Source organism: Epinephelus moara, chromosome 9 (assembly GCF_006386435.1).
Source record: "Epinephelus moara isolate mb chromosome 9, YSFRI_EMoa_1.0, whole genome shotgun sequence".
Classification (NCBI taxonomy): Eukaryota; Metazoa; Chordata; class Actinopteri; order Perciformes; family Serranidae; genus Epinephelus; species Epinephelus moara.
In genome coordinates, this window is record NC_065514.1 from 35887536 (window position 1) to 35914788 (window position 27253).

Below are 27253 nucleotides of genomic sequence, written 5' to 3' on the forward strand. Positions count from 1 at the left end.
ATTTCTTACATATAGCTCCTTTAAAACACTGTGATTGACTGTATTGACTGCTTTACGCAGATCTAAGAATACAGCACCGACTCCTCCTCCTTTGTCGAGTATGAGTTTGAGGCTAGGTTAAAAGTGCCCTTAAAGTCTGTTGAGTCTCTTTAGATGACTGGGATGAAATCCCTACTTGGGGTGAGGTTTATTACACCTAACCTAACCTGTCTGTTGGAAGCAGGACTTCCTTCATTGCAAGCTTCAGTGAGAGAAAAGCAAGCCAGGTTTTTGACCAAGATGAAGCAGCGTCAGGGCACGCTGGATGACCCCTTGGGATATTTTCTAGAAATGATGAGAAAAGACAATCAAGTCATGAACTCATACTTGTCTGAGATAATGGAGATACAAGATCATATTCAGAGTGACCGTAGAGAGATGATCAAAAAATTAAGATCTAAAGAGGGAATAGGACACAAGACCTACCGAGCCATCGATCAGGATATATCTGTTCATCCACTTAATACCAGCAATATGCAGTACACTGAAGACCATCTGAGAATAACTTTAATACGGTTGCGGTTGTCCACTCGCAGATTGCGGGTGGAATGGGGAGGTGGAGTCGTACACCACCAGAACAACGTGTGTGTTGCTGTAAGACTGGCATACAAAATGAAAAACTAGGGCTGACCCAAAAAATTCAAAGCTTTGAAGCTTCATTCAATGGCACGGGATTCGATTGCGAAATTTTTTTTTTTTTTTCGAATATTCTGCCTTGTTTTTCTCCCGTTTTTTGGGGGGACGTTGAACGCAACACCATCTCCAACAAGGAAATAGAAAGCCCGACGTGCAATGAATGGAGACCTATTATCCTGCTTGAGCTCCAAAGCTTCGATTTTCAAAAATGAAGTCGAAGGTCAGCCCTATGAAAAACACATACTTGTGTGCCCTCTTACACAGGATATTCGTGAGAAATATGGACATGACTCTTCTGAACTGAATGCTCTCTTCATGAACACTCATAAAAGAATCTTAGTCATGTTACATGCATGTCTTGCAGTACTGGAGCACCGGCAGGCCGCTACTGAATGAGGGGATTCTGTGTTGTTAAGTGTATTACCTTTTAATGTTTTTACAAATGGGTTTATCTATATATATTTTTTTTGTATATTGTTTGGACCCAAATATTTATTTGTCTGTGTCAATAAAATACTAACTAGATCATCATAAGCTTTGGAAAGTTTAAGGGGTTGTACACATGCTGCGTCTTTAACCACCTGGAAAACACAAGGTCAAGCGCTGGGTGTGCCGTGAGCCAGCTTTCAAGAGCAAGGCAGCAGGCTGCATCTGAGGTTGCAACAGGCACCATATTACAGCCTACCAGATCTGATCTTCGTCCTAGCGCTATTTGTGTGTAGGCCTATTGTCCGTGGGACAGATGTAAAGCTCTGGCAGCCCTGCACTAAAGAGATCAACCACTTCTCTATATTAATCACAGACTGATATTTCCGGATGACAGGAACGATATCTGTCAGCTGTGATTGGTTGGTCCTTGTCACATGTGGTGCATGAGGAGTTTCACTGCCTGTAGGTCACATGACCACCGGTAAATTTAAGATACGAGACAAACTGAGCTGAACTATTTAACATTAACAGTTGTTGTTGTTTTAGCTTGTTAGTAACAATTTACTATTATAGAAAGGTTCACAATGTCCTGATTTCAACCTCCTTTCAAAATCTTCGGGGAGTTTATAAACTATGTTTTTGGAAAGCTTAGACTGTGACAAACCCCAAAACCAATGTCAAAATGGCGACCACCCATAACCTGTTTTTAGCTGGGTCCTTAATGACAAATCAAATGGGTTCTGAGTTTATAAGTTAACTACATATTTTTCAAGCCAATGAAACAAATGGGACCATTTCCAATAAATTAAAAATAGAATCTGATGCTGCACCTGCCTGTAATGTGTTTGGTATCAGGTTAATAACTGCTGATTTTGTTGTTATTGTATCTTTTATCACTACACTTAACAACTACTAGTTAAGATTGGCTGAGTGGCTGGTGTTAACCACTGGTTGGCATACCTAGCTAATGTTAAACACAATAAGTTATTTTCCAGTTGTCAGTTGAGAACTTGCTTGACAGCTAAGACATAGTTGTGGACATACAGCGTCATTCAGCCAGGTGACTCTTTATCTATTAATCTGACAGAGCAGAAAACTCCCGTGAGAGAAAAGGAGGAGGTGTGCGCTTAAAGGTAAATAAGGACTGTTGTGACAATATTAATGTGAGGTGCTGTCCTGTTCCGTCTGTTGTCTATCCCTCTCAAACACAGATAGAGATACACAGATATCTGGGGTGTGTCTGCATTGCATTAGCGACTTCTCGCCTCACATCTTTGAACAGCTAGTGTTTGAGTACCAATTTTGCGAAAGTGGAGCCAACACTAATTTGAGTCTTATCTAGGGCCTCTGTTCGGGAGCTCCAAAAAGTGGCAAATCAAGGCTTAAATCATGTAGTGTTAACTAGGCATGACACAACATGTTTCAAGTTGAAATTCTGAGGATGCTTTCAGATAATTTTAGTGTAACGGAGGAAAAAGAGAAACGCTTGACTCTGTTTGTGTGTGCTTTCTATTACTCCAAAGGAATCACAGTAAAAAACATTCCAGAGCTGAGATGGCACATTTTGACCAGTATAAGGCAGAGAGTAACAAGCCACCACCTACAGAGGATGCCCTGAAACAGCATATTGATAGGGGAGCTACATGTGCAAGCTCAAGTTTGGGGCCAGACCAGTGTCCTGCAGCGAAGAACATTGAATCCTCTGCAAAATGTGAACATGAATGATCAGGTTCAGTTGAGACCACTACCACTGATGTACTACCAGCTTCTCAGGCCATCACTGAAATGGTGAGATGCCTCTGTAAAGGATATTGTTCAACACAAAGATGCTCCTGTAGGTCAACAGACTTACCATGCACTGATCTTTAACAGACAATCACTAAAACTAGAATTACAGCCTGTGGTTGTATGACTCCGCCTACAAGTCAAGTTTCTCTGAAGGTTTCCATCCATGTCTGTGAAAACATGGATGCTTCACACACAGAAGATCTATACAATCAGCACAGTTTCAAGATTAGAGTCACCAATTCAGTATCTGACCAAATGTCTCCCCTTCTGTCCCTGTTGAGTTATGGCACTGAGTAATGGCCAGAAAATGTCTTTTTGCAAGGCATTATGGTATCAAAATAAAGTTGACCATTGACTTTTTGGATATAAAATGTCATGATTTCAACCAATATATCGTCCGGCCGATATATCGGGCCGATATTTGGGTTTTTAAAAAGGTATTGGCATCGGTCTTTACCCAGGAGCATTCGGACGATTTTTTTTTCTTTTCGGGGCCTGATTTACAGACAGGCATATCCGCAGGCAGCCCAGTGTTGCTGGAGAACACGTGCAACACATGCTTTCGCCTTCCCCGCTCTGTGCCTAGGTTACCAGCCTACTCTCTTTCTCTCTCTCGTCTCCCTCCCTCCTGTTTGTGTGCTCACCGTGCTTTGTGTCTGTAACCCCTGCCCCTCCCCCTTTTGCTCAGTGCGGACACACAGACGACACCATATATATTGACCAATGGCTTGAACAGAAAAAAAAAAAAAAAAAAAAAAGACAAAAACAAAGCGGCTCCCAATGAGGAGCCGGCTCCCAGCGTTCACTTCAAAGAGCCGGCTCTAAGAGCCGTTTCGTTCGCGACCGACACATCATTACAGCTGGAGTATTGGACAGTGACCAATGAAACAACACAGCTCCTGGGAGAGAACGGTAAGGCTTAAGTTTTGATCCTTCAAAGAATTGTATTTTTAATTGGTTACTCAGCTGTATTGTTGCCTTGAACTTTGAGGGTGAAAAATGCAAATGCCGAATGAGTGGTCTTTACATATGCTTGCAACTGTATTGCTAGCTAGCGAACTACATTCTACACAGGCTAAGTTAATTCTAGAGCTAGGCTAGAGAGCTAGCCTCATTGAGTTTGTCAATATGCATGGGCAGTGACTTCGGACCACTCGTGGGATTAAATTGTAGTCATATAATGCCAACGTTATCAATTTGGTAGTGTTTTGAGAGTTTCAGTCTAGTCTATTCAACCAAGCAGAGATATAGGCACGGTGGTCTGAGGAACAGCCGTGAGGGGCCGGGCTGCTGCGAGTGTGTGACTGCTGCTCCGTCAGAGAGCTGTTTGAAGTATGACAGGAGAATAGTCTATGCATGGTTAAAGTTTATTTGAGTTAACGTTGATAATGCACCGAAAATAGATGCAACAAGTCGCTTGCTTTTTATTATCACCGGGTTTAATATATTTTGCTTCCACCTCTCTGCCCTGCTCTACTCTACTTCAACGCTACTTAGCTCTCTCTCTACTCTACCAGTAGACTACCACATCCACCTGTTGCACAAAACGCACACAGCAGTGTTTCCCCTAGGATGGAGTTGTAGCAGCGGAGGTGAAGCACACGCATGAAAAATAATTTTCACATGCGTGAAACTTTTTTGTATGCTTGCAAAGCACAGCCTGCTGGGATGTTTCTATGTATCTACTGGCACCAGAAGGGCTCTTTAGGACTAAGTACATACAGTACATGTGTGCACAGTAATGAGCAGGTGAAATGTCTGTCTAGCTTACATATGAGGTGTCTCAAGATTAAGGAGCATACAATTTTATTGAATATAATAAAAGTAAAAAGTCACTTGACATGCTGCTGTTTTGTGCTATGACCTATTTAAGTGCTGGAAGTTGTTATTTACGTGACAACGCCTGAACGCAACACAAGCTCAGCATGAGTGCCGTGCTACGCTGCTGTGCGAGCAGCGTGTTTGTCTTTGTGTAACAGCAGTCTGTTGATGGTTATTTACACACTGTCTATTTCAATAACTTTGTCAGCTGACAAACTGCACCGGGCTCTGGGTCAGGTTTGGTCAGGAAAATGCGGCCCGAGCCGCTCTAGCGTGCTCACCTGTTTGTGTGGCGGAACTCCGCCATGCGCGATACAGAGAGCAGAGGAGAATTGTTAACGCATGACCATGTAGAGACAGAAATGACACGATGACATAACACCATAAATAGTATATTGTTATGTTATGATATGAAGCGTCCGTCGCGCAAAATAATATCAATGGGGGCTGTGGGCAGGACATTGTTACACAGCGTGTGCCTTTGACTTCAGGCAGAGAGACCGCTGCATCAGAGCCGAAGGAGCACGTTTTAAAATACATTTATTTTATCAATTAATTATTAACTTTTACTATTTTTAGCAACTTGCCCAATCGGGCAAGTGGGTTGTTAGTTTACATGACCGACCTTGAGTTTTACTTGCCCCGGGCAATCGGGCAATCGTTATTGTTGAGCCCTGACATTTTGTTGTGATAACCAGATTATGTCTGTTTGACTTATAATAGTATCTACCAGCAAACAATTTATCATCAGGACTGTTTTGAGATGTTGATGAAAGCCTTTTATACTACTGTTACCGTGATGCACCCATATAATGTTAACAGAATACGGGGGTAATGAATTTACACAAAGGCACTAGATCAGAATATTCTGAATTTGTGTTTTTGTTTCTTCTTTTTTAAGCAATCCCCTGATGGCTGAGAAAACCAACCCCGTATGGCAGCACTTCACCTAGGTCATATTTATGTTCAGACATAAGCGTGTTGTGTCATTTCCGGTGTTTCTGTGATAGCGTCTCTGTGCTGCTCTAGCAAACTCCTACCAGCTTGTTTTCTGTTTTTCCTCACTTCAGTTGCTTAACATCTACTTCACGTCTTAACCCACACTGATTCTGTTTAAGCACTTATAGCTCTCCTCTTTGTAACGACTTTCTTGCTAATCTTAGCTGTTGTTTGCACGTTATTAGCCTTGTTAGCTACATTAGCTTAACACTTAGCGATGACTTCTCCTTCTCCTGCTCTTTCTTGCTCGGTGTGTCAGATGTTCAGTTATGCCTCTGCCTCCTTTAGCGACAGTGGTAAATGTAACAAGTGTAGTTTATTTGCTGCGTTGGAGGCGAGGCATAGTGAATTGGAAACGCTAGCCTCTGCTAGCGGTCCCCCGGTAACCGCCGTGCAGTCGGGAGGTTGGGTAACTGTCCGGGAGAAGCGTAGTACCAAGCCGAAGCCCACGGTTCACCACCAGCCTGTTCATGTTTCCAACCGTTTTTTCCTCACTCAGCGACACACCCGCTGAGGAGAAAACTCTGATCATTGCAGCTCTATTTTGAGAAACGTGAAGTTAGCAACACCAGCGGCCATAGTCAAATGTATCCCTGGGGCCAGAGCAGGCAACATTGAGTCAAATTTAAAACTGCTGGCTAAGGCTAAACATAGATTTAATAAGATCGGCGGCAATGACACCCGGTTACGCCAATCGAAGGTCACAAAAATTAATGTTGCCTCCGTGTGTAAATTTGCTAAAACTATGTGGGACTCTGTAGTTTTCTCTGGACCCCTCCCAAATCGGACCACTGATGAGATGTTTAGCCACTTGTCATCATTTAATCGCTGGCTGTCCAGGTGGTGTCCAGCAAACCATGTGGGTTTGGTTCATCATTGGCAAACTTTCTGGGGAAAACCTGGTCTGATTAGGAGAGACGGCATTCATCCCACTTTGGATGGAGCTGCTCTCATATCTCGAAACCTGGCCATGTTTATTAGTAATTCAAAACCCTGACAACCAAGAGCTGAGACCAAGAATCAGAGATGCAGTTTTACACGCTTCTCTGAGCTTCTAGTGCAGTTACCCACCAATAGTTTAATAGAAACGGTGTCTGTCCCCCGACCACCTAAATTATCTAAACCTAAAATTAAACAAAGAGGAGTTGTGCATAACAACCTAATAAAAATAAAATCTCTTCTGTGACAGAAAGACAAAACAGGAGAATTAAATGTGGACTGTTAAATATCAGGTCTCCATCATGTAAAGCAGTGTTAGTAAACAAATTAATATCAGATAATCAGCCTCACTGAAACCTGGCTGTGTCACGATGAATATGTTAGTCTAAATGAATCCACTCCTCCCAGTCATAATAATACCCACATTCCTTGAGGCAGCGGCCTAGGAGGGGGAGTTGCAGCCATTTTTAACTCTAGTCTGTTAATTAGCCCTAAACCTAAACTAGATTATTTAACTCTAGTCTGTTAATTAGCCCTAAACCTAAACTAGATTATAATTCCTTTGAAAGATTTGTTGTTAGTCTTATACATCCGACCTGGAAAACCTCGCAGGCACTTTTATTTGTTATAGTGTACCGTGCTCCTGGCCCATATTCTGAATATGTATCTGAATTCTCAGAGTTTTTATCCAGTTTAGTTCTTAAATCAGATTAAGTTATTATTGTAGGTGATTTTAACATTCATGTTGACGTTGATAATGACTCCCTCGCTACTGTGTTTATCTCATTATTAGACTCCATTGGCTTCAGTCAGGGTGAAAACCCACTCACTGTTTTAACTATACCCTCAATCTAGTTCTGACGTATGGAATTGAAATTGATAACCTAACAGTCTTTCCACAGAATCCCTCTCTATCAGACTATTATTTAATAACTTTTGATTTCTTTTTACTTGATTACACACCACTCAGCAACAGTTACTATACTATATGTTTATCAGATAGTGCTGTTGCAAAATTTAAGACAAAGATTCCATCACTGTTAAATATAATACCCTGTCCTTCTGTAACAGAGGTTTCCCGTACCGACTTTAAACTCTCCCGAATTGATCATCTTGTCAACAGCGCTGCAGGCTCGTTGCGAACACTCGACTCTGTAGCACCTCTTAAAAAGAAGTTAACAAAGCAAAGAAAGTTCGCTCCTTAGTACAACTCTCAAACCCAAAAATGAAAACAAATATCGCAAAAATTTGAAAGGAATTGGCAATTAACCAAACTGGAAGAATCTCGTTTAGTCTGGGAACAAAGTCTCAAAACATATAAGAGGGGCCTAGGCTACTTAAGGAAGTCTTACCTTTAGTTAACACTCACTTATTAGACATGATCAATATATCTTTGTTAACAGGCTATGTACCACAATCCTTTAAGGTAGCTGTAATTAAACCTCTTCTAAAAAAGCCCACCCTGGATCCTGAGGTGTTAGCCAACTATAGACCAATATCTAATCTTGCTTTTCTTTCAAAGATCGTTGAGAAAGTAGTCGCAGACCAGCTGTGTGATTTTCTCCATGATAATAATTTATTTGAAGAATTTCAGTCAGGATTTAGAGTGCATCATAGCACTGAGACAGCACTAGTTAAAATCATAAATGATCTTCTGATTGCTTCAGAGAAACGACTCTGTACTTGTTTTATTAGATCTTAGTGCAGCATTTGACACAATTGACCATCAAATTCTGCTACAGAGACTGGAACATTTAATTGGCCTAAAAGGTTCTGCACTAAGCTGGTTTAAATCTTATGTATCTGATTGTTTTCAGTTCGTTCATGTTAATGATGAATCATCTCTACGTACTAAGGTTTGTTTTGGAGTTCCACAAGGTTCTGTGCTTGGACCAATCTTTTTCACTCTATATATGCTTCCTTTAGGTAACATCATTAGAAATCACTCTGTAAATTTCCATTGTTATGCGGATGATACACAATTGTATTTATCGATAAAGCCAGAAGAAACTGATCAATTAACTTAACTTAAAAAAAATGCCTGAAAGACATAAAAACCTGGATGAGCACCAATTTCCTTATGTTAAATTCAGACAAAACTGAAATTATTGTTCTTGGCCCCAAACAACTCAGAGACTCTTTATCTGATGATATAGTTCCCCTGGATGGCATTGCTCTGGCCTCTAGCACTACCGTAAGAAACCTCGGAGTAATATTTGACCAAGATTTGTCTTTTAATTCCCATTTAAAACAAACCTCACGGACTGCATTTTTTCATCTGCGTAATATTGCAAAAATTAGGCCTATCCTGACCCAAAAAGATGCAGAAAAATTGGTCCACGCTTCTGTTACCTCTAAGATGGATTACTGTAACTCCCTATTATCAGGTAGCTCTAATAAGTCTTTAAAAACTCTCCAGCTAATTCAGAGCGGAGTGGCACGTGTACTAACAGGAACTAAGAAACAATTTCATATTTCTCCTGTTTTAGCTTCTCTGCACGGGCTCCCTGTAAAATCCAGAATTGAATTTAAAATCCTACTGTTAACTTACAAAGCTTTAAATGGTCAGGCTCCATCATATCTTAGAGAGCTCATAGTGCCCTATCATCCCACCAGAACACTGCGCTCTGAGAATGCAGGGTTAGTCGTGGTCCCAAAAGTCTCCAAAAGTAGATCAGGAACCAGAGCCTTCAGCTATCAGGCTCCTCTCCTGTGGAATCATCTTCCTGTTGCGGTCCGGGAGGCAGACACCGTCTCCACGTTTAAGACTAGACTCAAGACTTTCCTTTTTGGTAAAGCTTATAGTTAGGGCTGGCTCAGGCTTGCCTTGTACAAGCCCCTAGTTATAGCCTGGTTCCAGACCATACACCCCGCCCACTCAACTGAGTAGGCTTGCATTACTGGTCTGGCATACTTCAATGAATTTGCGATTTATCTCGTCCAAACGATGGACGAACCAATGAACGCCGGGAGTCTAGCGATTAGCCAATCAGCGCCACGCTGATGTCAAGCTGTACGCCAGTGGGTAACTGGTGAGGATAGCAACAATGGCGACCGCTACAGATCCTACAGACCACATTAACGATGCTATCGAGGTATTTCGCCACTACTCGCGTTAATGGAGGACCAAATTAAGGAAGCTGCTAAACTGGATTTAACGACGATGCAGCTGGGCGTGCACGACGACGGAGACGTTTTAAACGGGCAATGCTCGCTTGTTTTCGGCACCCCCGAGGCATGGATACTAATGACGTCAGATTCTGGGTGAGTCGTTGATCTCTACTGATTGGTTAGGGAAAAAATCAAATTCCCTCTCCCTTGTAAATCGCCTTCAATGGAGGCCATGTCAGACTGAAGGTTCTGGGAGCTTCAGTCTGACACTCAGGCTACCCTAGTTAGGCTGACTTAGGCCTAGTCTGCCCGAGGGACCTCCTATAATACACCGAGCACCTTCTCTCCTTCTCTCTCTCTCCTTTACTAACACTCATGTCCTGTTACTGCATCTCGCTAACTCAGCTGTACTGCATGTCACTAACTCGGCTTCTTCTCCGAAGCCTTTGTGCTCCACTGTCTAGCAGGTTAACTTATATCGCAGCAGTGCCTGGATAGTGTGACGTGTGTGGTTGTGCTGCTGCCATGGTCCTACCTCATGCCTCCTGCTGCTGTTAATTTTCATATACTTTATTAATCCCCGAGGGGAAATTCAATTTTTCACTCTGTCAATTACACACAGGTCCGAACACACACATGCACAAACTGGACCTATACATGCACTAAGTGGAGAGATGTCAGAGTGGGCTGCCCATGACAGACCTTCCGAGCGGTTGGGGGGTTCGGTGCCTTGCTCAGGGGCACCTCAGCAGTGCCCAGGAGGTGAACTGGCACCTCTCCAGCTACCAGTCCACGCTCCATAGTTTGGTCCGGACGGGGACTTGAACAGGCGACCCTCCGGTTCCCAACCCAAGTCCCTATGGACTGAGCTACTGCTGATCATTAGTCATACTTCTACTGTTATTATACACACACATATGTATACTATCATATACTTCCAACATATTGTACCGCAATAGCCATAATTATTATAATATTATGGGGCGTCGGTAGCATTGTGGATAGTACCGGCGCCCCATGTACAGAGGCATTGCCTCACTGCAGCGGCCGCAGGTTCAAATCCGGCTTGCGGCCCTTTGCTGCATGTCAGTCCCCACTCTCTCTCTGTCTCTCCATTTCACTCTCTGTACTGTCATTAAAGGCAAAAAGCCCACAAAAATAATCTTAAAAAAAATAAATAATCATTTTAATATTACTTTAATTAATGTTGTTGTAAGCTACTGTTATTACCGTCTGTCCTGCATCTCTCTCTGTCTCTGTCTCTGTCTCTTTCTGTCATATGGATTACTGTTAATTCATCATGTTGATCTGTTCTGTACGACATCTACTGCACGTCTGTCCATCCTGGAAGAGGGATCCCTCCTCAGTTGCACCCTGAGGTGTCTATCATTTTTTTCCCCCGTTAAAGGGTTCTTTTGGGGAGTCTTTCCTTATCCGCTGCGAGGGTCCTAAGGACAGAGGGATGTCGTATGCTGTAAAGCCCTGTGAGGCAAATTGTGATTTGTGATATTGGGCATTATAAATAAAATTGATTGATTGATTGATTGATTGATTGAATTGATTGATATACTTAAATACTGCTTACTAAGTGCACTAAATCCCTTTTTCATTTGAATGTTTATTTGACAGGTTCCATTACTTGTTCTCTACCTCTTAAATACAACATATATATATACATATAGATATATATATTAGGGGTGACCCCGAATAGTCGACGATTCGGTGATTCGATTCGGAGAAGTCTGATTCGACTGCCAGTCTCGCCGTCGAATCGTCACAAAATGTGGTTATGAAACAAGGCCGTACCATTCTGACTATATGGGGGTGCTCACTGCTGCTGAATATCTTGATTTGACATAGAATGTATTTGTTTTCTAGTAATTCATGATATATAGCCTATTTTAATACAAACATCAGCCTAATTTCTGTTAACAAAAAATTGAAAATGACACCTGTGTTTAATCAGGTTACACCCCGCCTTTCCGAAACCCCGCCTTTCCGAAAATAGACCTCCATTCTTCGTAATGGCGGGGTTTCCCATTTTTTCTAAAGGCCCCGCTATTCCGAATATTGGGGACAACCCCTCCATTCCGAAACCCCGCCGTTCCGAAACCCCCCCACTCCGAAATTGATTTTCAAGTCCATATTTCTCTGAGTTTCCTGCATCAAACACTGCCGCCCGCTCTCCGGCCGCACTCACACAATTCTGAAATAAGCTGTAGCCTACTACAAAAGCTTGAAATGAACATTCAACTCATTGTTTTTTATTGAAAATATGTCACTGTCTTCATTTATGGGGAGGGCAGGGATGAACGGATCACTTTTTAATATTTCCCTCTCTGCACAGAGATACATTTATTTATAGTAAACACATTTTATAGTGAGCAGCATACATATGTCCCCTACAAATCCCAACCATGTTTACAAAGTTTGAATGAACGACACGGCCGCAAAGGAAATGGAGGCTGCACATTGATCCTTTTGGCCCTGTCTGCAGGGACGAACGGACCGCATGATGGGGTCAAACGGATCGTGTGCATAATTAACCACAAAACAAGCAAATACTTCATCTTAATGACATATAACACTCATTATGCTTCAGCTGAAACCTCTAAGCAAATGACCATGTTGAATTGAAATTAGTTTATCACATTAAATGTCCGAAATTGTATGAAATTGCTCCAATGCGTTAAACCAATCTTTGTGCATAATCACACAGCCTGATATGACCTGGCAAACACAGTGGGACTGCTGTGCAGACCGTTGGTCTTTCTTAACCTAACCCTGTTTTTTTTCTCCCCTGGTCTGCTGTCAGCAGGAGCAGCGGCTGCAGCAGGGATTTCAGCACCACGGACAGCGCGCGTAAAAAGACTTGACAAGCGTCTCCTTTTAAATGTGTTTGCTGCTAGCGAAATTATACATAATAAATAAAGACAGTGACATATTTTCAATAAAAAACAATGAGTTGAACGTTCATTTCAAGCTTTTGTAGTACAACGAATTTCAGAATTGTGCGAGTGTGGCCGGAGAGCGGCCGGCAGTGTTTGATGCAGGAAACTCGATATGGACTTGAAAATCAATTTCGGAGTGGGGGTGGTTCGGAACGGTGGTGTTTCGGAATGGAGGGCTGTCACCGTTTAAGCAGTAGGCATAATCATTACTACGCATGAATAAATCACCCAGTTGCTCGATGCAAATAAGCTGAGGAGAGTGAGTGCGCTGCAGGACCATCAGAGCAGCATCGAGGCCTACGGTGATTTACGGTGGCGGAGCGCATAAACAAACACTTTGGAGGAGGTATGTGCTCTCAAATCCAACTTTTTTGAAGGATTATTCATTTACCCCCGGCGGGGTAAATGAATAATCCTTCAGTGTAAGCGCCCGGCGGTGGCGCTTACACTGGAGAGTTGGAGCTGGGGCGCGGCAGAGGTGAGCTGGGATCCCCGATAGGAGCGGGGGCAAAGTTTTCCCATCTTGTTGTTTCATTCATCCCCAAAACAAACACATGCGCGAGCCAGGTAAGCGTCTTTACGACAATACGCGCTAGAGCTCATGGGAAATGTAAGCTTCATTCCGGCAAAACGCTACCGCTTTTGTCCACAGGGTCGCCAGAATCAACTCAAAATGAAAGTTCCTTGTAGGGGCTTTAATCAATGAGGGGGAAAACAACATGATTTGACGATTAGTCGGCTAAAGGAAAAATCTGTCAGATCAGATTCGACTATGAAAATTTCATATATACAGTGGTGTGAAAAAGTGTTTGCCCCCTTCCTGATTTCTTACTTTTTTGCATGTTTTCCGCACTTAAATGTTTCAGATCATCAAACAAATTTAAACATTAGTCAAAGATAACACAAGTAAACACAAAATGCAGTTTTTAAATGAAGGGTTTTATTAATGAGGAAGAAAAAAATCCAAAGCTACATGGCCCTGTGTGAAAAAGTGTTTGCCCCCTAAACCTAATAACTGGTTGGGCCACCCTTAGCAGCAACTACTGCAATCAAGCGTTTGCGATAACTTGCAATGAGTCTTTTACAACGCTGTGGAGGAATTTTGGCCCACTCATCTTTGCAGAATTGTTGTAATTCAGCCACATTGGAGGGTTTTCGAGCATGAACCGCCTTTTTAAGGTCATGCCACAGCATCTCAATAGGATTCAGGTCAGGACTTTGACTAGGCCACTCCAAAGTCTTCATTTTGTTTTTCTTCAGCCATTCAGAGGTGGACTTGCTGGTGTGTTTTGGATCATTGTCCTGCTGTAGAACCCAAGTTCGCTTCAGCTTGAGGTCACGAACAGATGGCCGGACATTCTCCTTCAGGATTTTTTGGTAGACAGCAGAATTCATGCTTCCATTTATCACAGCAAGTCTTCCAGGTCCTGAAGCAGCAAAACAGCCCCAGACCATCACACTGCCACCACCATATTTTACTGTTGGCATGATGTTCTTTTTCTGAAATGCGGTGTTACTTTTACGCCAGATGTAATGGGACACAGACCTTCCAAAAAGTTCAACTTTTGTCTCGTCAGTCCACAGAATATTTTCCCAAAAGTCTTGGGGATCATCAAGATGTTTTCTGGCAAAAATGAGACGAGCCTTAATGTTCTTTTTGCTTAGCAGTGGTTTTCGTCTTGATACTCTGCCATGCAGGCCATTTTTGCCCAGTCTCTTTCTTATGGTGGAGTCATGAACACTGACCTTAACTGAGGCAAGTGATGCCTGCAGTTCTTTAGATGTTGTTGTGGGGTCTTTTGTCACCTCTTGGATGAGTCGTCGCTATCTTTGACTAATGTTTAAATTTGTTTGATGATCTGAAACATTTAAGTGTGGAAAACATGCAAAAAAGTAAGAAATCAGGAAGGGGGCAAACACTTTTTCACACCACTGTATATATATGTGTGTGTATCTATATATACACTTTTTTTTTTAAAGAGAGACGTGTGTGTGTGTGTGTGTGTTCAATAAAGTTATTTTTTCTAAAATTGACACTTGTGTAACCCTCATTGTTATTATTGTGACATTTCTATCATGAGGGAGAAAAAGACAATATCGGCTCAAAAAAATCGGCAGTACATATCGGTCATCAGCTGAGGCTGATGGCAAAACATCAGTATCGGCATCGGCCATAAAAATCCATATCAGTCGACCTCTAATCATTTCATCATTTTATCCTATCAAACATTTGTGTGAAAGGTTAGCATATGAATTCTTGAGTTACAGCCAAAAAGGTGTTTTATGAGGTCACAGTGACTTTGATCCTTTGACCCTCCACAACCAAATTTAACTAATTCATATCCGAAAGTGAACACCTGTATAGTTAAGAAACTGCCATTTTCTTTTTTCTAAAAAGTGCGTTATAAACATTCGCCATTTTTGAAATCCAAAATGGCCACCATAAAGAGTTTGAAATAAATGGAAACATTGGTTTTCATATTTGTCATGTTCTAACAATTCCAAATATGTATAGTTTATCAACTCCACAAAAATACATAAGGAATTGGACTATTAGATGGAAAGTGCTCTATGCTTGTTTATAACATAATATTGGCGGTGGTGGATGAGAGACTGCGGACAGAGCAGATTGAAATATCATTTTTCTACATGTTTAAATGTTGCTGAACAGCTGTATTGACAAAGTATCGGCTTTTTCCTCAATGAGGTTTTATTGCACTCACAGTAACAGGCGTAGTTGTTGTCAGTTCAAGTTATTACCATCTCTCTGTCTCCACTGCAGCATCTTTACTTCGTGTTTGTGTGTGTATGTGTGTGTGCGTAAAAGTGGCGCAGCAGCCAGGACGCAGAGACAGTAGGAGGAGATGCTGCAGCACGATAATAAATTACACCCAAATGAAAAAAAGGATGCAGTTACAGATAAAAGAGCCGGTAACGTTGGAGCTTCTCAATACTACGGTTGTTAATAACTTAGCGCTGCGGCTCGTTTACTACTGGCGAGACTAACAGGGTTAAAGCTTCACACATCCGTGGAAAAAAGCGTAAATTAAAAGATCGATCTCAGATTTTACAAATCGATATTGGGACATTCTAGTGAAGATCGATTTGAATCGGATGAATCGATTATTTTAACCCAGCCCTAGTGCCTACCAAGACAAGACACAACAGATCTCTTCCATCATCTCAAAAGTTGGGTTGCAACAGTATAAGATTTTCATGGTACGATAACCAGCCAACAAAGTTTCACAGTATCACAGTATGCAGTATTACACAACATCACTCTGCAGTTACACCTCTAAAACACTAATCGGTGGTGGGGTTTCTGTGAAGTGCTGTTAAGTTTAGTTGACTCAAAACACACATTAAACATGGCTTAATAGCAACAATTTAAATTACAAGAACAAATATCAGCTTCACTATAACTCGCAGGATACACAGCCACAGGCCTGTGGCATTGTACACTGTACAAATTAGCGTAGTGGCTAGCAAAGATTTCTTCTGTTCATATGAAGCCAGGGACAACAACAACAGTTAACAAAGGTAACACTACAAATTTCGGCTTACGGCGTAGGTACAACAGCGATTCAACATAGAAGTATAAATCTCACTTAAGTTACAGTGACACGGACACAGAGGTCTCTAGAAGTAGCTATTGAGTTTTCTCTTATGTATCCCAGAGAAGAAAGATGGAAAATGAGGAGAAAGATAAAAGCAATGTGAATACTTTTTACAATAGGTGGTAAGCGTAGACAGCACCCCAGTGGATGTAAGCATCATTTCATCAAATATTTCATTTATTTACTTATAGAGTGGATTATACTGTCACAGTGAAACTCTCTGTTCAGTCCTAGATTATATACAAATGCTGTCACTTACCAGGTTCAGCAGCCACAGACATACCACTTGTGATGTAGGGCTGCATGTCTATACGTTCCTTATTGGTGGGAAACCTCTGAAGTAAGCTGCGAATGAAATATAAGGAATTGTGGGAGACTGTGAGAAGCATGGTTGGCCGAGGTTTCTCTAAACCATTCTTCTTCCTGATGGTGAGGAAACGATGTGGTTCTTTTCTGAGAGAGAGAAGGGGAAAGAAATTTCTTCCATTAACATACACTTCAGCCATGTGTGTAAGCTTAAGCTACACCTTAACCCCTTAACACAGAACTACAAACCAAGTTTAAATTTGGAAGGAAAAAAAAAAGCCTTCTACCTCTTTTGTGAGTGAGTGTATGCCTTGGTAAATTACATTCAGTCCTAGTAATACTTTCAACACAATTCCTCAAAGAGATACTCAGATAATTGATGAACACAGGTCATAGTGGAGGAACTTACCCTTTGCTCTTAGAAATGTAACCCAGGGACTGTGCCAGTCGATGAACGAAAGCCCTCTCAGTACTGGTAAAGGAGGAGGGAAATTCCATCTCTGCTCAGTTCAAGAAAGGAAAGAGGAAATATTAGGACACTCTACAAGACTAAACCCTCATTCCTTCCAGCTCACACTTTGATGAGTAGTGATTATGACAGTGGCATACCCTTGTCATATGATATGCAGTAACTGTAAGTAATGTGTGCTAAGGTCTGCTTTTATTTTCAGATATAAAATAATAAAAACATTCGATACCATTTTCGTCACTGTAGCGAAACTTCTCCAGACAGAGGTTCACTGCTATCTTGACTTCTTCATCGATGTGAGTTCCTTTAAGGATGCTGGAGATTGAACCACAGGGTGGTGTGTTCTTGCTCTTGGCTGGTTTATGTGATGCTGAACCAGATTTCGACATCATGTACTGCAACACAACAAGAATTAATGTTACCAACAGGCAGTGTTGGGCAGTAGCGTCACTACAGTAGCGGACATTTGTAGTTTAACTACATTTCTCAATAGCTTGGTGGTAGCGTCGCTGTTTTCTGAATCAAGTAACTTCTCAGTAGTTAAGCTCTTTTATTGATCACAGCGCGGTAGCGTCCACACAAGCTACATTTCCAAAATCATTTCTGAAGCTCAAACGAGGCAGGGATTTCTGTTATGGACTGAAATAAAACTGTCACCGCTACTACACAGAGTCACTTCCACATGAAGCTGACGGGGGACAGCCCTCCATTCCGAAACCCCACCGTTCCGAAACCCCGCCGTTCCGAACGACCCCCACTCCGAAATTGATTTTCAAGTCCATATCGAGTTTCTTGCATCAAACACTACCGCCCGCTCTCCGGCCGCACTCGTACAATTCTGAAACTTGTTGTACTACAAAAGCTTGAAATGAACGTTCAACTCGTTGTTTTTTATTGAAAATATGTCACTGTCTTCATTTATTAGGCCTATGTATAATTTCAGTAGCAGCAAACACATTTAAAAGGAGATGCTTGTCAAGTCTTTTTACGCGCGTCATCCGTGGTGCTGAAATCCCCGCTGCAGCCGCCGCTCCTGCTGACAGCAGACCGGGTGAGAAAAAAAAGACATTTCTTTGCTCTGTGCTTTCAAAAAATAACCAGGGTTAGGGTAAGAAAGACCAACGGTCTGTACAGCAGTCCCACTATGTTTGCCAGGGCATATAAAGCTGTGTGATTATGCGCAAAGTTTGGTTTGACGCATTGGAGCAATTTCATACAATTTCGGACATTTAACGTAATAAACTGATTTCAATTCAACATGGTCATTTGCTTAGAGGATTCAGCTGAAGCATAATGAGTGTTATATGTCATTAAGATGAAGTATTTGCTTGTTTTGTGGTTAATTATGCACATAATCCATTTGACCCCATCAGGAATGGGATTTTTATTCATTCCTGCAGACAGAGGCAAAAGGGTCAATGCGCAGCCTCCGTTTCCTTTGCGTCCGTCTCGTTCATTCAAACTTTGCAAACACGGTTGGGATTTGTAGGGGACATGTGTATGCTGCTCACTATAAAATGTGTTTACTAAAATGTGTTTACTAGCCTCATTTCTAGTCAAAACAAATCTCTTTACACTTAAAAAAAATACTTGTTTCAAGCAAATTTTCACTTGAAATAAGTATGAAAATCTGCCCATGGAGCAAGTTTTTTTTTTGCTTGCAATAAGAAAAAAAAACTTGCTCCATGGACAGATTTTTTTTCTACTTATTTCAAGTGAAAATTGTCTAAAAACAAGTTACTTTTTAGGTGATGAGTCTTATTTCAATTGTAATGAGATTTGTTTTGACTAGAAATAAATATTATTGGTAAGATTTTGAGTTTTTGCAGTGTACATACACATACATACACGCATGTACGTTTTTGACCATGTTGTGACTGTTTGAAGCAGGTCTTCATTCTTGCTGTTGTGGTTTGAGTCGTGTTGGGAGTTAGTGCAGCTCACTGTTCAATAGGATGTAGTTGCACTAGTTACTTTCATTTTGCTGTAGCTTAGCTTGCTACATTTCTGAGGGTGATAGCTTTGATGTAGTGAAGCTTCATTTAATATTAGAGTAACTAGTAGCTTAGCTCACTACACTTTCCAAGTAGCTTGCCCAACACTGCCAACAGGTTTGAACAAAATATCAACTGTTTCCTGACTTAAGTCATTTCCAAATATAAAATTTAATAACAAATTCCTGCACGGCTACTTGCATTAGGACAAAGTTAAATGTGACTGTATTTGGCGAGGTTGGTGGTGAAAATAATTATAATAATAATATAATAATCTTCTATCCAGGGTGTCTAATTTTATATTGTGATATCATTTATTTATTTCACATAATTAGTAGCTAGTTCCTAAAAGGCAGAGGATACTTGCTGTCGCTCTGGTTGAGGGTGAGAGGCTGTCAGCAAATAGTTTGCTGGGTGGATCGTGGGGAGTACCACCAGTTGATCCAGGAGCTTCGCCTTCATGATGGCTGTTTCCAGGCATATTTTAGGATGACTCGGGGGTAGTCTTACAACCTGCTGTCTATCGTCGGGCCTAGCATAACAAACATGAATACTAACTACAGGCGGTCCGTTGGTCCTGCCGAGCAACTGAGCACCGTCAGTTTCTCCTCCATTGTTTACCAACTGTAGACTTGTTGTCATGACCACCACAGCAGGCCTCTTAAATCATCCAATTGGACAATGGGAAAAAAGCGATGATGTGAGGCGATTTTCCCCTCTGAGTTGAAGATTTTTCAACTTGAAGAGTTCAGAGCACTCCAGCAAAAATGCCTGGCACCTGGCGCACAGACAGGCAAGGCACATAGCAACAGCAAGCAAAAAGCTTAATTTTCATTAAAAACAATTACAAAAAGCCTCTTCCAAATGCTAAAAGCTTTCTGTGTAACCGGTCTAAGTGTGTAAGGGCAAATAATAGAATGGCTAGAACAGTCTGGTAAGTTCAGCAAATTACATCACTTTATTGTAGTGCAGCCTTTAAAACCAGGAGGAGACAACACTTACCATATTACGATATCCAAAATCTAAGACAATATCTAGTCTCATATCAGGATAGATATATTATCGATATATTTGACTAGACCTAATATGTACCATAGAGTATTTTCTGGAAAGTAAATAAACTGTCTAAGAACCCAACAAGACTCTCTGTTTTAGATATCAAATGTAAAAATCATTTAAATAATTTTGCCACTGAACGCCAGTGAGTTTTACTCACTGATTTACAACATTATGAAGTATGCATTGTTTGGTAAAAGGAGAACACCGCCTACTTTACACAGTCACTTAAAGTACTGACAGAGTTGGCTAATTGTGAAGCAGAGATTCACCTTAGCATTATTAAATTTTGTCAGAAATGTACTGGTGACACGATCACCAAAGATACTATGTGAAAGACTGTTCACTTAGTTTGCACACAGTTATCAGGCATGATATGCAACAGAAAAAAGTTATTGCTACCTAATGCTGGAACAAGTATGATACAAAAAACAGTCATGTACAGAGCCATGACAGGTGGAATTCATTGCCAGTGTATATAGCTCAGGAGAATATTACAGATCACTTCAAAAATTGTGTTAAAACAGCATCTCCAAATATTTCAGGAACTATGAATGAATTGTGTTCGTAAATCATGGAAATGGTGTATCAAATATATGTTTCAGTGAAAGTAGAAATCCCCCTCGGAAGATAATGGTATATATTATTTAATACCATATTTTCTAGGAATTAAATGTGTGGAAGTACAGGATGGATAATATGTACTTCAAGGTCAGGCAGACTCGGATTTCTGCTTATGAAGATCAAAGTCAGGTCTGCTTTGAATCTTTGGGAATGGTGGCTGAATTATAATTCCATGGCTGGCTTAATTTTTGTTAAAGTGGTGACGATTTTGTTTCTTTTCTGTGCTCAATGTTAAACCGACAAGATGAGCCGTTTTGTTTTTTGTTGTTCGTTTTGTTTTTTTTGTTTTGTTTTTTTTAAAGACACGCCGGTTAGAGTGGCAGCAAGTCTGAGTAGCTCCTGTTTTTGAGTGTGTTTTTTTCTTTGTTAATGATTGTTAATTTTTCCAATGTGATGAGTAAAGATCTGAGAGGAACCCCTTACGTAGTTAGACACCCGATACCGGCCGAGCCGAGGAAGCTGTTCAGAGGCTGCAGAGCAGGAGCTAAGCTAAAGGCTAGGAGGTGGAGATACAAGCCTTTCCTGCCGTTGGTCATTATGGGGAATGTCAACTCGCTATCCAACAAGTGTGACAAGCTGCTGGCACTGGTGAGGAGCCGACAACTCTACAGGGAGTTCAGTGTCATGTGCTCCACGGAGACGGGGCTGAATGACAAATGTCTCTGACTCCTGTGTGAACCTTCCTGGCATCTCTACTGTGCAAGCCGACAGGGACACGAAGGTGAGCGGCAAAAACAGAGGTGAGGGATTGATCCTGCTTGGGAACAATAAATGGTGTCATCCTGGACACGTCACGGTGAAGGTCAGGACAGGCCAGGATATTGAACTTTTGGCAGTCAGTCTTAGACCGTATTATGTACCATGGGAGTTTTCACACATTGTCACCATTATTGTTTATATTCCACTGCGGGCAGCAACGGCAATGGCATGTGACGTCATCTATGAAACTGTTGCTAGGATTCAGACCCAGCATCCTAGTGTATTCATTGCAATAACGGGGGGATTTTAACAACACTACTGTCTTCTTCCATCTGACTGGGTTTGTTCAGTATGCGAACTGTCCCACCAGGGAGAATGAGAAACTAGATTTGTTTTATGGAAATGCCAAGGACACCTACAGTGCCTCTGCCCTACCACCTCTTGGCAGATCAGATTATAATCTGGTCTCTCTCCAGCCTACATACAAACCCTGTGTATTAAAGTTGCCTGTTACCACCCGCTCAGTCAGGAAGTGGTCCCCAGAGACCAGTGAGTCTCTAAGGGACTGTTTTGAATGTACCAACTGGACTGTACTACTGGAGCCACAGGACAACAACATGAACATGGACAGGAGGGTGGATATTCTAACAGAATATATAAACTTCTGTAGGGACACTGTGATGCCAGTTAAGACTGTAGGCTGCTTCCCCAATAATAAACCCTGGGTGAACAATGATATCAAGCAGCTCCTCAACCAGAAAAAGCTGGCGTTCAAGAAAGGGGACAAGGAGAGGTTCAGGGAGGTTCAACTTCAGCATGAGCTGAAGAGGAGACTGAGACAGGCAAAGCTGGACTACAAAAGAAAGGTGGAGAGTAAGCTGCAGCAGAACAACATCAGAGAGGTGTGGAAGGGAATGGGGAACATCACAGGCTATGCAAAGAAGAATAGCCAGGTTATGGTGGTGTGGACAAAGCCAACAACTTCAACCTGTTCTTTAACAGGTTTGATGGAGGGGACAGTGTTCACTAGAGTTGGGCGGTATCCAAATTTTGTCACAGTTAAACCTTCCCCACATTTTCCCGGGGTATACGGTATTACTAATTAAAAATTACTTTAAAGGGCTCAGAGGGAGTCGCCAAATTGTCGCCTTGCGCCTATACCGTTCAGAAACAGAATAGCAAACATTACATAGGCCTAAGAATACTGAAAAATAACAACAAAACATGTATAATATTAACAAATATTTATAAAAGTGCAAATGCAGCAGTCAACCAAACAGAATGGAATAACAACAAATTGTCTGTGGGCTACAGTCCACTTCCAGTACAGTAATCGACACAAATCATTAAATTAAAACACAGCCCTGTAACATCCAATACTTATAGGCTTATCAAATAATAAAAAAGTAACAATACACAACAAAGGCAATAGCGAAAATGTGTTCTATACAGCGTATCCTCAGACCACGACGGGTAAAGTCCGTTGGTTTATTTTTAGAGCCTACCTTTAGTTTGAAATGTTCACCCTCTCCAAGTCCCAACTGTTTTGTCCGTCAGAACAGGCTACTCCTCATTGAAAATGAAATAAAAACAAAGTATAATGATAACTATAGCAGCATCCTATGCTTCAAAACTATTCAAGGTTTTTCGCCAGAAAAACCAGCACGTTTACTCTTTCCAGCTGGAGCTGGGCACGTAGTGGATTGACAACTTTGTCTGCGGTGCTGACACACTGCTCTGACGGAGAGCTTGTGGCACAAACGGGCAAATGTCCCGACAACAGTTAAGGGCAGTAATAAGAGAAACACTATAGCCTACTATTAGTTTTAAATTGTAATAGTATTAAATTGAAAACTCATTTACACATATATAGGTGCTGGACGAGCCCCATTATTTAGGCATTAAATAAATTATATTTAATATTATATCAGGCTCCTATAGGCCTATATGCGCGGCAGATTTTTTTTAAATGACGGTAATGAAACTGATACCGTTGCTATTTTTAGATACGGAATACCTTATTACCGTATTATCGCCCAACCCTAGTGTTCACCCTACCCCTGCATCCATCCCCCCTTCCACAGTGTCACCTGCTGCTGCTCCTGTTCCACTGTCACCTGGAAGTAGCCCCTCCCCCACTACTGCAGCTACAGTTACAACATCTACCACCCACAGCCAACTACCACTGTCCTTTACAGCAGACGAGGTGAGGGCAGAGCTCAGGAGACTGCGCACAGGGAAAGCTGCGGGCCCAGATGGTGTGTGTCCAAGGCTCCTAAAAGACTGTGCAGGCCAGCTAGCGGAGCCCCTTCAGTGGCATTTTAACAGGAGTCTTCGAACAGGCAAAGTCCCAGTGCAGTGGAAAACATCTTGTCTCGTACTGGTGCCCAAAGTGGGGTGCCCTGCCAAGTTAAATGACTAACGACCGGTGGCCTTAACATCACACATTATGAAGACCCTGGAGTGCCTTGTCCTCAGTTTCCTGAAGTCAGAGGTCACTGATGCTGTGGACCCCCTCCGGTTTGCCTATCAGGAGCACACTGGAGTAAGGTTGTGCAATTAATCGTCTGGTGATCGCAATTACAATTTTGAGGTCAAATGATTTCAAAATGAATGAAATCAAAACGATTTTTGGTCACGAACGCCTGGAGATGTTATTTTGTCTTCTACGGAAGCAGTACATGCTCAATACCGCCCCCTCCCCTCCTCTCCTCTATTTCCTCCATGAGCCAGTCAAGTAGGTGAACTACGAATAATGCGAGGGGCAGGTGATCGTGGAAGACTTCAAAAACAGTGTGCGGAAAATGGCAGAGGGACAGCGACAGAGGTTGGTCTGTGTGTGTGTGTGTGTGTGTGTGTGTGTGTGCGCATGCATGATTTCAATTTTGACCAAAATAATCATGATAATGATTTTTTCCATAATCGAGCAGCCCTACCCTAGAGTGGAAGATACTGTTATTTACAAGCTGCATCGAGCCTACACCTACTTGGAGGAGCCACGACGTTGTGTGAGGATTCTTTTCCTTGACTTTTCAAGTGCGTTTAATACTATCCAGCCCCCCATACTGAGAGACCGGTTGGAGGGGATGGGAGTAGATCGCTTCCTGACCTCCTGGATAACAGACTACCTGACACAGCTGCCTCAGTATGACAGGCTTGGAAGCTAGTGTCTCCGTGATAGTCAGGAGCAGCACTGGTGCTCCACAGGGAACTGTTTTAGCACCGTTCCTGTTCACACTCTATACAGCAGACTTTAAGTACAACTAACAGTGTGTTCACACCGGGCGCGAGGCGAATTTTTCGCGCGATAAGATTACATACAAAGTCAATGTAAAGACGCGAATAGACGCGAATTTGTGCGGGCGGCGCGAATGACGCGGATGGAGCAAACACGCGAAATTCGCGTCATTCGCCTCTTCCCGCAAGTTCAAAATATTGAACTCGAGCGAAATATTCGCTTGATGCTGTGTCGAGGCAGCCTATCAGCGTTAAGATTTTCCTGTCGTCACCGACGTCACTGACGTGCTGCTGCCGTTGTAGTAAACAACATTCATTCAGGCGACATGTGACTCGCCAGATACAGTGAATATTTATTGATTTTCACACGCCAAAAACTGCCACTGTCTCGCTGTAGTAAACAACATTCATTCGGGCGACATGTGACTTGCCGGATACAGTGAATATTTATTGATTTTCACACGCAAAAAACTCACCAGAGACAGATGGATATTTATTTTGGTGCTAATATTCAATGCAGACTCGACTTCACCGACGGTGACTGGGATGTTCGCCCTCACTGCAGGTGTCTGGGTTATGGAGAACGCAGGTAGCCTTCACACACTTCTCTGCCATATCTGGATGGACCTCAATGGTCAACAACTGCCCCGCGTTGTTCCGAAAATGGAGGACAAGCTAATAATAGCTGTTTGTGGCCACCCTGAGCTTTATGACGTTAACCCTGAGCTTTATGACATTCGGACCAAGAAAGACCTGGCGTGGAGGAAAGTGAGTGAGGAGGTCGGTCTGCCTGGTAAGTTTTGAAAATTGATTCCAACTATCGGCTGTACGTTTCTATCAACAAAGTTAGCACTAGCATTAGCCCCAGTTAGCACAACCGATGTAGCTTGCTTTCCGGCCGGCATACTTGTCTGATTTACTAGCAGTGTGAACACACTGTTACTCGCGTGAATGACTCGCGTGAATGTCGCGAGTAAAAACAAATTTCCCAGCAGTCAAACTCGCGCGAGTAGAGCGAGGCGAATATTTTACTCGCGCCCGGTGTGAACACACTGTAAGAGTCCCGCCACATACACAACAATAAAATGATTCTGATATGCCCATTTCCCACCAACATTTCCAGGAATTTTTATAACCAGGAATTTATTTACCTGGGTAAAAGAATTCCTGGTAATCTGTGTGATTTGTGTTTCCACCGCACCTCAAAGTTCTGGAAAATTTATTCAAATCAGGCTGATGACATAGATGATTCAGCGTGTGCTTGGCTGGTTACATGCTGGTGTAGAGAGTTGGGGCCGTTTGTCTCAGCCAGCAGCTATTTTAAAAGTATTTTAAGGTAAGTGTCAAACTAAGTTAGTCTACATACAGACAGCTGTCATTTGAGCTTATTAGTAGCAATTCGCTATCAGCCAAACTAGTGTGCTGTCCTTGTGTAATACATAAAGTTAGTGACAGTGGATGAGAGACTGTGGACGGAGCATATTGAATATCACTGTCTGCATGTTTACATGTTCATGCTTACTGAACACATGTATTGATAAAGTATTGGCTTCTTACTCGCTAAGGGTTAATGTCACTTACAGTAACGAGTGTGGCTGCCGTCAACTCCGTTATCTTCACTTTGTTTCCACCGCGGCTGCTCAGCGATACCGTTAGCACTTATCAATACTACGGTCTTTGATAATTTAGCCCCGGGGCTAATTTAGTACCGGGTTTCGGTACCCATTCTTAATCAAAACACAAACGAAATGAAGCTTGTAGAAATGAAATAAAGTTTGTAGCGGCTGCCTGTGCCAGTGGTGAAGATGGTGAAGTGCAGAGCGCTGCAAGTGTGTGTTCCACCAATCAGCGTTCTTCAGCACACAGCCCCGCCCCTCAAGAATTCCAGGTAATATGAAAAGTCCTACCCCCCTACTAGGTTCTTTTTTCAGGGAAAGTTTGGGGTTGAGGGAAAGTTTTTTATGGAATGAAAGGTTTTTCATAAGTCTTGTAAACGTGTGGAAAAGTTTCATAACTGTGTGAAAAAGTTTTGTATGCTTGCATTCAAATCGGTCCGGGTATCATCGGATAATTCATAATTCATTTGTAATTCAAAAACCAAAAACGGTAAATCTATTACTAGATTTTTTGAAACAAAAAAAAAAACGGAAAACCGTTTTTGGTGTCAGAATCAAATACCGAAAAACCAATCAAACCCGGCCCATTTTTGTTTTTTGCCGATTCGTTTTATCGTTATTCCTTTTTGGATTGAATGTTGAACAGGTCTGCGGACATTCAGCCAATTCGTTTTTACATTTGAAACCAAAAACTAAAGTCACGTGTTTTTTTCCTTTTAAACCAAAAACGAAATACGAAATCACGTGATCTATTCCTTTTTTTGTTTCCAAACGAAAAACGACAAAACCAATTTTGGTTTTTGCAAATTCCTTTTTTCATTTCTCATTTGGGACAGACAGGAGCGCGGTGGACAGACAGGACGCGAAAGTGAAGTGTAAAAGCTTCAAAATAAAATCCAAGAGGGTTGAATCATATATATAT

At 41.9% G+C, this 27253-nt stretch overlaps 1 protein-coding gene across 2 annotated transcripts in view; it reads right to left on the reverse strand.

Annotated features, from left to right (window-relative positions):
* The window catches only part of LOC126395298 (3'-5' RNA helicase YTHDC2), a 150746-nt gene that overhangs the window by 109765 nt on the left and 13728 nt on the right, over positions 1-27253 (reverse strand). For both annotated transcript variants that reach the window (XR_007570428.1, XM_050052656.1), the window contains exons 2-4: positions 17335-17500; positions 17046-17136; positions 16590-16783 (exon numbers count right to left, since the gene is read on the reverse strand). Coding sequence is in view for 1 of the 2 variants with exons in the window: in XM_050052656.1 (XP_049908613.1) it covers positions 16590-16783; positions 17046-17136; positions 17335-17500 (451 nt within the window). In the remaining variant the exon portion in view is untranslated. The remainder of the gene's footprint in view (positions 1-16589; positions 16784-17045; positions 17137-17334; positions 17501-27253) is intronic.